This window comes from Salarias fasciatus, chromosome 5, assembly GCF_902148845.1.
Source record: "Salarias fasciatus chromosome 5, fSalaFa1.1, whole genome shotgun sequence".
In the NCBI taxonomy this organism is placed as follows: domain Eukaryota; kingdom Metazoa; phylum Chordata; class Actinopteri; order Blenniiformes; family Blenniidae; genus Salarias; species Salarias fasciatus.
Window position 1 is genome coordinate 23,692,943 of NC_043749.1, and position 11,613 is coordinate 23,704,555.

At 42.5% G+C, this 11,613-nt stretch overlaps 1 protein-coding gene across 1 annotated transcript; it reads left to right on the top strand.

Annotated features, from left to right (window-relative positions):
* Nucleotides 1–6,605: 6,605 nt before the first annotated feature.
* Nucleotides 6,606–10,372, top strand: LOC115388037 (tumor necrosis factor receptor superfamily member 4). Its single transcript, XM_030090968.1, has 6 exons — nucleotides 6,606–7,032; nucleotides 7,183–7,302; nucleotides 7,386–7,605; nucleotides 7,701–7,957; nucleotides 8,043–8,156; nucleotides 8,796–10,372. Exons 1-6 carry the CDS (start codon nucleotides 6,870–6,872, stop codon nucleotides 8,879–8,881), a joined length of 960 nt encoding a protein of 319 aa, XP_029946828.1. The 5' UTR covers nucleotides 6,606–6,869; the 3' UTR covers nucleotides 8,882–10,372.
* The last annotated feature ends 1,241 nt before the right edge of the window (nucleotides 10,373–11,613 follow it).

An 11,613-nucleotide genomic window follows, 5' to 3' on the forward strand; every position in this document is an offset into this window, starting at 1 on the left:
TAAGTCTGTCAGATTTGTTTTCAAATAAAAAACATGAAAAAAATCAGTGTGTCAGTGAAATGTTGGTTGTTCAGTTGTTGAATAATGCTTTTTACTGGGGGAGCTAGATAATAGTGGGTGTTGTTGGTGTGGAGAGCAAGAGGTGTTAACAATATATCAGTGAAACCTCAATATGAGGCTCACACCAACACTTCCTCCCACCTCAGTAAACACCATAAAGAATGATCATCTTTTTTACCGTCGGCATCATTTTGATTATATTAGATTTATTCAAACAAAGTGGTCTAGGTTTCACAAGGCATATTCATGATAACACAGCGAAGAAAAATGTTTAATGTCACAAAAAGTTTTCAAATGGCCCACATATCAGGACAGTTTGGTAACGTTAATTTTGAGTAATACATATTATCTCTTTTTTTTCTCAGATGGCAAAAGAAGGTGGGAATACTTCACCAAGGATGTCACTGGTGGAACAGGTCTAATATTTGTTCAGTTGCTGTAAGCCAAGGATAAAAAAAACTCAATCAACCTGTGTGTTAAGAAGGACTCACAGTTGTCAGGTCTTGTAAAAGAAGTGAGCCAGTCTTATGAAACTCTCCAATACCATCAGTCTCACACAGAAATGATTCCAAAAAAATTTTCATGAGGGTAGTGGGGGGGGGGGGGGGGGGGGGGGGGGTGGCTACAGATTTTTTTCAGGCAAAATGGCCTGAAATAATTTGTATCCCCCCTTATAATGTAGGAAAGAAATTACCTAGTTCTTTGAAACTCTCCAATATCATCAGTCTGAAACAGAAATGATAACCAAAAATTTTTCAATTATGGTAGTTTATCATTTGATCATTTTCGGGGGGGGCGGGGGATCCTTCAAATCCCTTCAATACTTTCAGGTAACCGGCACTCTCTGTTTTCACACTCAATCTGTTCCTGTTGCTGTTAGTGGAATCAGGCGCTGAGGAGCGTTTTATGGATATCCAGCGAGCTCATCAGCTAAGCATTCCCTTTGTTCAGCTGGAGTCTAAGCTAGCTGTGAGACTGCTAAACGGTCTCCATTTAGCTCAGGTCAATCTTAAGAACTGTCCGGAGGATTTGGTTCTCACTGGTAACCATCAGGAGACCATAACTGTCCACCTCATAGATCACTCGCAGCCTCCGCTGCTGGGTTTTCCTTGGCTGCGTAAACACAATCCCTGCATCGATGGATTAGGGAGGAGATTAATTCCTGGAGCCCGTTCTGCTTGACTAACTGTTTACGTTCTGCGCTCACTCCTGATGTTTCTCCGCAGTCTCCTCCTCCTGAACTGGTCGACCTATTCCCGAGGCTTACCACGACCTGGCTCAGGTTTTCAGTAAGAGTAAGGCCCTCTCACTGCCGCCTCACCGTCCTTATGACTGTCCTATCGATCTGCTTCCAGGAGCTACCTTGCCCCGTAGCCGGCTGTACAACCTGTCTCGACCCGAGTGTGCCGCCATGGAGACCTACATTCGTGAGCCTCTGGCTGCTGGTACCACTCGTCCATCCTCATCTCCGGCAGGAGCGGGGTTTTTCTTCATTACTAAGAAGGACAGTTCTCTGAGACCTTGCATCAATTTCCGAGGACTCAATAACATCACTATTAAGAACCGTTATCCCTTACCCCTGCTTAGCTCTGCTTTCCTTCCTCTGCACGGCGCCATGGTGTTCTCCAAGCTGGATCTCCGCAATGCTTATCACCTGGTCCGCATTTGTGAGGGAGATAAATGGAAGACTGCATTTAACACTCCGCTGGGTCATTTTGACCCATGTCATTTGGGCTCACTAATGCTCCTGCAGTTTTTCAAAACCTCATGAACGATGTGCTCCGAGACTTCATTGACCGCTTTGCTTTTGTGCACCTTCACAATGTCCTGATCTACTCACGCAGCACCAAGGAACACATCCAGCAAGTCTGTGTGGTCCTGGAAAGACTCATGAAGAACCACCTGTACGTTAAAGCGGAGAAGTGTGAGTTTCATCAGTCCACCGTGTCCTTCTTGGGCTTTATCATTTCACAGGGAGAGACTCGCATGGACCCAGGTAAGTTACCTGCAGTACAGGAATGGCCTCAGCTGGAGAATCGGAAATAGCTTCAAAGGTTTCTTGGTTTTGCCAACTTTTTCTGCCGGTTCATCAGGAACTACAGTAAGGTCGCTGCACCCCTTACTGCTCTCACATCCACTACTCATCCATTTGTTTGGTCACCTGAGGCTTCTAAGGCTTTCCAGGAGCTCAAGGTTCATTTCACTTGGGCTCCCGTTCTTATTCAACCTGACCCCAGTCTCCAGTTTGTGGTTGAGGTAGATGCATCGGACTCGAGTGGTAGCTGTTCAGTCTCAACGCCCCTCCTCTGACAACAAGCTTCACCCATGTGCTTTTTTTTCTTGCCGTCTCTCACTAGCAGAACGCAATTACGACATTGGCAACCGAGAGCTCCTGGCAGTTAAGCTGGTGTTGCAGGAGTGGAGGCACTGGATGAAGGGAGCTGAGCAGCCAATCATTATGTGGACTGATCATAAGAACCTTGAGTATGTGCCTTCTGCTAAATGTCTGAACTCCCGCCAAGCTCGTTGGACTGTGTTTTTTGGATGTTTCAATTTCGCCTTGACCTACCACCCGGGGTCACGTAACGCCAAGCCTGACACCCTGTCACGCCAGTTCGCCACTGAGGATTCACCTAGCGAGCCGGCTTCCATCCTTCCCCAGTCCTGAACCATTGGTTCTCTCACTTGGGAGGCAGAGTCTCTGGTGCAACACGCCCAATGCCACGAGCCAGGTAATGGACCTGCTAACTGTTTGTTCCCAGTTTTGTCTGCTCTCAGGTCTTGCAGTGGGGACATTCTCCTCAGCTTTTCCGCCACCCCGGAGTCACTCAAACGTTGGAGGTGCTGCGACAAAGGTGCTGGTGGCACTCCATGGACAAGGACACATGGGAATTCGTGGCCACCTGCATTGTCTGCGCCCGTAATAAGACATCCAATCAGCCCAGTTCTGACCTTCTTCAGCCTTTGCTGGTACCCAACTGGCCGTGATCCCATATTTGTCACAGGTCTGCCCCTATCTGATGGTAAGACCACAGTCCTTTCTATTTGTGGACAGGTTTTCCAAGACTGCTCACTTCGTTGCCCTCTGCAAGCTTCCGTCTGCCAAGGAGACAGTAGACCTGCTCGTCAGTGAGGTGTTCCGTCGGCGTTGGCATTTCTGCGGATATTGTGTCTGGCCAGGGACCTCAGTTTACCTCTGAGGTTTGGAGGGCATTTTGTTCTGCTCTGGGGGCTAAGGTCAGCCTTTCATCTGGGTATCATCCCCAGTCTGATGGCCAGACAGAACGTCTAAATCAATTCCAAACTCATAGTCTAACCATGTTTATGAGCCTGATTACAACGAATTGGCTATCATTTCCTACTAAATGTAGGTGGTGCCCCGAGGTTATCTGATGAAAATCAGATCCAAAATGCTTTAATTGATAGTTATCTTTGATAATCATTAATTATTACTGATAGCCACACTCATTAAGTTGAAATCACAACATTACTGGTGCGGCCCATGCGAGCCAGAGGAACATTAATGGTGTGAACCCCAACATTTGTTTTCCTTGTCCTCAGTCTGGAGACCCACTCGGCTTGCTGCCTCACCTCACCACTTCCTGCCTCTCCAGCCGCCCGCCTGTTCCCCACTGACACCTGGTTTAGGCCCTGGACTGCCCCTGAACCTTGCCCCGGACCACCTCGGCTATGTTAACCTCTCGACCTGCCGCCTGGACTCTTCAACCTCTGGTTCTTTGAATAAACCAGCTCAGATCACTTCCATCCCGTCTCCTCGTGCTCTCTGCTCCTGAGCCTCCGTACTGAACCGTAGCAGTAGATCATTCAGGTCTATTTCTGACCCAGTTGGACTGTTTGATGGATTTAGGATGCAATTCACGGAACATAAAAAAATGATAGAAAAACAAGAGAATACTTGGAGGGTGCAGGTATTGATCCCACTGCCTCTCCTAAACCTCAGCAGCCCACCGAATGGGCCCCGTACCGGTACCCATATATACTTCCGACAGAATTTCGTTTTTTTTTTTTTTTTTTTCCAGTGGTCCTAATCCTCTTCCGTAGTTATTGCAGTGGTTAAGCTGTGCTTCACTCTGTTTTTGTCTTTATTGTCCTCTCACTTTTTCCTGAGGGAAAGAGTGAGAAGGGGAAATAACCAGGGTGTAAGCTGTCCTGAGAAATTACCCTGGCTGGTGTTCTTTTCCATTCTGCGAGCGCAGACAGCGATGAGTCTCTCATGCACCCTGCTGCCCTCGCCTCCCTCTGCACATCCTTTGTGTTGTAAATAAGGAAATTATGTTTCATCTATTTTCATCTTCTTCAAAGCTACAGTGTATTTTTGTTTTTGCCACAACACCCTGCTTCACAGTCTTTCAGTCCAGCAGGTACTTAAAAAAAAATCAACTTAAAACTTCAGAAGCTATTAACTGTTGAGTTTATTTAAGCATTTAGCACATAAAGAGGTGAACGACAGAAACTGCTTTTCAAATTTGATTTGAATTGATCTGATTTTCTCTCTGTCGACCTGCAGGATCTCTGGAGTTCGTGGTCTGAGCCTCCTGCCCCCATTAAAATAACTGTATTGTATTTTGAGCTATTTTAAAAAAAGTGGAATTAAACTGAATGTAGCCACATCAATGATAAACACCAGTCTCGGTTGCTCATTAAAAAAAAAAAGGCTTGGCACAGAACACTATGCTTATTAACCATATCTAAGATCAGGATTGCACAGTACAGTCTCAAAAGTATTGGCAAATATTTTAAAGTAGTACTTGACGGTTTATTTGTGACGGCCTGATGAGTCTCGAGGCGTTGAAGTGAGAGTGCTACATTACATCTATGAAAGTGGATGAGAAATAAGGGAAATCGGTGTACGGTGCATGTTGTGGTATAACAAGCAGCAGCAAACTTTATTCAGACATAAAGTGATTTCATTATGTCACATCGTGTTCGAAGTTGCGTCTAAAAAAAAAGGGCTCCTGCTCTACGGAGGTGTTTGCCATCTTCTTTCACAAATGCAATGATCCCTCACACTGAGTCATCTACCAGTTACTGGAGATTACTTTCCTCTTCTTCATACATCTATGATAATAATGAGCTCCTTCTCGATGAATAGAAAAGCTTCACGCTTTACGTCAGAATATTTTCTGGATTTAACTGGAAACCAACGGAAAGCTGAGTAGGGGTGCATTTTCAGCATCCGCTTTCAAGAAGCATGATTTTGTGTGGTTGTATCTTGCACTATAATCAAGAAAGTGTGGTTGTCTCCATCTGCTGACTGGCTTCAAGCGCAAACTACGCTGTCATGTTCTTACTGGCAAAACAAAGCGGATTTGCATAGTTTCCAATAACTAAACCGCAGAGTTCTAGCTGTTCTTACCTGTTGTTTAACCATGAAGAAAAAGCCAAGACAAAGGCTAATCAGATGAAAACAACCTTTAAGTTGTTTGTCATGCAGGACAGCCTGTTTCCATAAAAACACAATATGGAGAAATTACATTTTTATTCCTCTAACAAATCAATATATCTTTAAAAAAAAAAAAAGACTTACAAGCTGAGTTAAAATGCTGTGAATGTTTATGCAGTTTGTTTCACTTAATGATTATTGTATTTATGGTAAAATCTACACACCCTTTACTTATTGATCTCTGGTATTGTGACTGAAATGTATTGCAAATTTATATATCTGTGATGAGCTGAGGACACATTTACCTAACTTTCAGGTGGGTCTGATTTCCAAACGATTTATAAATAAATAAATGACTCTCCAGATCCTGAAATAGAATAAAATACATCTTTGTTTAATGTTAAATTTCCTTTTTTCGTGCTCTTATTTTGAAGTGTTTTTGGTAACTTGATAACTTTGTAGAAATGAGGTGTAAGCAGGATGGCGTGAGCGGTGGAGGAACAGTGAGCACGGAGAGATGAGTCGAAGGTGAGTGGTCCGCTTCTTTTTTTTATTTTCTTGTGCAAAAACAAAAATAAAGTGCAATGTGCCAAAAAGTGCATTGGAGGATTTTGTGGAGCTTGGCTTCACCACGATCACAATCTCCTGACTGAAGGTCTTCAGGCCCTTAAATACTCTCAGCTTAATAGGGCAAAACCATAAAAACTCCAGGAGGTGTAAAACATAATATTGGATCTCTAAAATTCTGTTAAAATCCTCCACTATAAACTCATGATAATAACCTAAAGAAAACAAAACCCATACTTAAGAATAAACCAAACTAACGACCCAAATAAATACATGAAATCCTAAACCACATCTAAAATCCGTGAAACCACCCCCCACCCATTTCCACTCTTGGCCCAGCCCAGAACTTTCTTTAGTGGTGTCCCTCCCCCAGGGAATCTTCTGGCCGGGCACCACTCCTGGACACAAGAGCAGAAAGGTGAGTTAAAATCACACACACACTTCACCACACTCACACACCCAACACCTTCTCCATACTCACTGCATGCATGCCAACACCTAAAGAAAGCCAATTAAAACAGGCACATATATTGCACGTTAACCAATCTTGATTTGTCATTTGTTTGTCCTGCAGGTCCGCCGCCACACCCGACCACACCCACAGACAAACAGGTTCCAATGAATAAATAAATAATTTAAAGACAATCGTTGTGCAAATTCCTTTATGTGCAAATTAGCTTCTTTAAAGTGCTGTGTGCATTAGTGCAATGCGAATGAGAGAAAGTGTCTCAGTGCAAAGAGCAATGCTTTTCCCACGTGACGAACGGCCTGTGCGTCACATGAGGGTTGTGCTGATGGAGGGAACGTGGGTTTTTCTCAGTTCCTCTGATAAAGGTAGATGAATGATACTCAGTCGGAGGTGTTTCCGTGTGACGCTCAGTGCTGCTTTGTAGAGGAAACTGAGACGTTCGTTCACTCTGAAGAAGCAAACATGACTCTTCCCAAACAGCTGGTTCTGATTTTCATGTTTTGTGTTTTTAGTTTGGATGCGTGCCCAAAAGGTAAAGTATGTCCTACTTGTACCTCTCTCTCGCTCCTTATCACATTCTTTTTTGTTGTTCTGGCTGATTTTATTCTCTTATTCCTAAACATTCATCCTTGTGATTTACTGTGTGTGTGTGTGTTTTACTCTGACACTGAACTACATCAAGGTCACAAAACCGTCAAAAGCAAACGTGGAGGTACATCTTGCGAGCCCTGCTCTGAAGGAACTTTCCAGCCAGAGGAAAGTGACTTGAATTATTGCGAACCATGTAGACCGTGTGACGAGAGTAAGTTCTTAAACTTTGATTTAGATTTCATAGACCACAAGCTTTTCTGTGTTTCAGAGTCTCAATAAATTTTCCCAACTTAGATGCTGGGAGCGAAACCAAACAGAGTTGCACCAGCGAGACAGACACAATATGCCAGTGTCGTGAAGGGTTTGTCGGATATGACAGCTATAATGACTTTTGTAAATGTGACATCGGGTCAGGACTGAGTCCAAAAGACCCATCTCCACAACAACAATGTTCAAAATGTAAAGAAGGATATTTCACTACAGGGATCGACCAACAATGTAAGAAATGGAAAACGTAAGTACACTCCCATTTTACTATTTTAATATTGCATGCATGTTCACATTTTCAAAAGTTAATAGTTGCCACCTGTCTTTCGCTGTTCTTTCTAGCTGTGATTCAGGCGAGGTGATAAAGAATGGAACGGCCACCTCGGATGTCACGTGCAGTGATGAGCCGAAGAGCGACTCCAGCATCACTACACCCGGCACAACAAATCAAAGTACAAATGTGACAAACCATCGTCCACCTGAGGGGGCCCAAACTCCGAATAAGCTCACTGCCCACACCACCACCGATTCTCCACAGCGGCGCACTAAGAAAACCGGCGAGCAGCCAACCCGGCCCCCAAGCACAGGAAACCACAGTGGTAAAGCAATCGCTCCTGTCTGTTGAAATGAAATGAAAACCACCGTAAGCTCAACCACAGCGTCCTGCTCGTGTTGTATCTGCAGGCTGGACCTTTCTAATCTTGGGAATTGCCGGACTTCTGGTTGTCCTGACTGCGGTCACCTGCGTGTTGCACCTCATTCCCTGCTGCAAGAGGACAAAAACAGGGACCTTACAGAGTAAGAGTGTACAGCTGATCCGCTCGTTTGGACATGTCTGGTTTCTTGGCAAGACTCAGAATTCACCACTGAATTGCTCGAGATGTGAAGCGTTATACTGAGATCTGCTATATCAATCTAGATGCCTTCAAACAGCAGATCAAATTGACAAGATATTTCATGTATGGAGCCTTTGTTGCAGCATATGAACGCTAAACACTTGTTTTATCTGATTACAGCTAATCATTGAATTTGCTCGGCTTTTTTCAATAGAAAACTATAGAATAAACTGGAAGAATAATATGAATTTACATTCTCGCATCCAAATTGTAACTTATAATTGATGTATTGATAAAGCTGTGTGATTCCAATAGAGTATGTTTCAGAGGTATTCAACAGTCTTTGCCGCTTTTGGCAATCAACTGGTCAGGTCTGTAAATTTGGGCGGAATCAGACATTTTAAGTCTTGATGGAGAAAATCATTCGATTTAGTTCACAGTGATCTTACCAAGCAAGTTTTTTGGATGTTGGAAGGCGTCGGAGAACTTTGAGTACATGGAGAACCTGAAAGATCCCGTTCCTCGTCAGGAGCCTTCAGGCAGCGGGGCAGCAGTACTATTATATTCATTTCGCTGATTAAGCTTTCATTTCTGTTTGCAGCAAAAGATTCAACATGCCGGAGGCCTGTGGAGGAAAGTGGGGACGACAGCGAGTTGTCTCTCAAACAAAATGCAGAAGAGCCCTGAGACGAGAACTTCACAAGCCCATGCAGTGTGGGGAATTTTTCATATATGCAAGATACAAGTCTTGTTGAAATGATCTGACAAAGTTTTCCTGAATTCACATTTCTTCTTGGTGTCATATGAGTAATATTGTATTTGCGTTTACAGACAGGTGTCTCATCTGCACTGGATGTGATTAATATCTGACTTTCATTTATTCTGTTGTAAAAGAATCATGGCTGAACCACCTGGAGAAGCTGATATCATACCTCGCTGATCAAACTGAGAAATTTGTGTAGTAAAATGTTTTTTTTTCCTATTTCACCTGTTAAACACCTGTGAACTGATATTACCTCGTGGCTTAGAACATGAACTTATCTTTGCACATTTTATTGTCAACATTTTTTGATATTCTTCTAGTTTTATGTATTTTTGGAGCCTGTGAAAAATCTGAGAAATATACGTACTTACTGTATTATGAAAAAAATGATGCTGTTGTTTACAAATTTAGAATAGGTTTAGAGAATTGCCATCGACCCTAAAAATACTTCTATTTTTGTGCTGGTCTGTATTTGCCTGTTTTGCTCGCAGACTTTGTTCCACTGGTAAAAGGTCTGTGCGACCGTCAACATGCTTTCGGTGGTAAGTGGTGGTGGGGGAGTTCCCACACGGACTGAAATGTGCCGCCTCTTCTGCCCACAGAAGAAATACTGTCTCTCGTGTTTTTGACTGAGCCCTTTAGAGAGAGGGATTTTGTAAATGTGAGGACTTTCATGCTGCTCAAGCTTCACCGGAGGAGTTCTGAGAGCAGTCGGCGTTTCATCCCCAGCACTCCTCTCCATTTCTGTTTCACTAGCGAACCAAAATTACATAATGGAAATTTGAAATATTTTCAACTGTTTTCATATCAATATAATTTCAGCATACTTTTCTATTAAAAAAAAGAATACAGAACTGTAAGTGCTTCAAGAAAGTTAAAAGACTATATATGGAATTGTTAATAAATGGGGCGTATCAAAAAGACTGGCAGGTCAAGGTGAAGCCTTCTGTGTGACGAAAATGATGAGTTTGAAGAGCGGAAACAGTTCCTGCAGACGTAAATGTCAGTCACCCAGGGAGGTGGTTTGTGGTTCAGAGAATCACATGGTATGTGTACCAAACTGTTTCTATGAAAGGCTGCGCCAAAAGCAAATGATCGGAAATTTCCTTTGTTTTTTTGTCATATGTTTGTGCTTGTTTCTGTTTATCTCATAAACTTAAAGTTACTGAAATTCTTTCTGGGTATTTCTTCACTTTAGGTTACAACTATGTTTACCCTCATTTTAAAATTATTCTTTGATGTGTGTATGTATGTGTTATTTCGGTGGACTGATTTTTGTATGCACAGCAAGTTTAAAATCCACTATAATTTCTTTTAAATACATTTTTGTTTTTTGGTCGCTGTAGGAAACCCGCAGTCAGCTTAGTGTGCATGAACATGTTAAAAGAGGGGAATAAAATATCAGGAACAAATGATCAAACTGTGTAGGAGAATCCAGACATTTACTAAACTTTCAGTTGGACGCACTCATCTTGCAACATGTCCCACACATTCACCTAAATCACCCACAGCATGGCAACAAGTCAGGTTTTGAGCCACAAGGCTCAGAAATAAGAAGCTGCCACAGATTCAGCTTTATACCTGTTTTTCTTACAATATACATATTTCTATTATCCTCTGTGTTCTCCCACACAGGAAAATGTCATTTTGCACAATGTAAGTAATGTACGGATTTGTATGTGTGTATTAATAGCATATTGTTGTGGTTTATTTATACTGTCAAAAGCCACACAGTAGCTGTCAGTAAGCTACTACCGTACAGTAGTGAGGCGTCTTCGGGTGGCATATGAATTATAATCAATCCCCCACCATTTGTGGCTTTACGATGACGATTCACCTCAGCTGTGGTTTGGAGCTTCGTGCTAACGCGTCTGTGACGACGTCACATCCTGAAAGAGGCTTCGAAGAGGCACTTCTGACAATGAGTAACAAGTGAGAATTGAGGTCGAAGTCACGCAGGGCAATTTAAACCACGCAAAATGTGAAACAAACCAAATATCAGACCCTCTAAAAGCAATGACCACATTAAGTCAAGTGAGTTGATGATAATTCACTCCATCCAAGTGATCTTGCGAGGGCCGAACCAGTAAAACAACAGTATGATCTTCTTTAAAAACCCACAAGGTCAAACGAGTTCTCTTTATTTTAGTGAAAAGACTCATGAGTACATGAACATTGATCTCAATATCTTTTCACAAAACTTGTGAAAGTTTAAATTTACAAAAAAAAAAAAGCCCAATGTTAACACTGTCATTTTTTAACAATGCTTCCGAGTGCAAAAATAAAACAAGCCTAATATACTTTGCTGCAACTAAAAATGCGGAAAATTGCAAAAGCTGATGTTTCTGAAGACATATAACTTTCAAAGCCTTCAGCGTGCATGATTATTTTTGTCTTACAGATCGATACATACAGTACGTTAATGCAACTCTAAGAACAATAAGAGAAATACTGCTATTTCCGGAACTGTTCTTCCCACACTGGATGAAGAGGAAAAGTTATTTTGACTGAAAGTTTGAACATCTTTTATGTCATTTTTTTTACACTTTTTCTCTGTTGGGTCGACTTTGGCGTGCAGGGCATGTTTCAAACATGCATAACAAACACTCGTGTGTAAAGGCCGTGTGTTTGCAGCAGCTTCGTGAAAATGTCTTGG

Bases quoted from the DNA above. Each gene is read 5' to 3' on its own strand.
- LOC115388037 (XM_030090968.1), top strand. From the start codon at position 6,870: ATGAATGATACTCAGTCGGAGGTGTTTCCGTGTGACGCTCAGTGCTGC. The intron at 7,033-7,182 runs GTAAAGTATGTC...AACTACATCAAG, and splicing joins TTTGGATGCGTGCCCAAAAG to GTCACAAAACCGTCAAAAGC. The intron at 7,606-7,700 runs GTAAGTACACTC...TGTTCTTTCTAG, and splicing joins CAATGTAAGAAATGGAAAAC to CTGTGATTCAGGCGAGGTGA.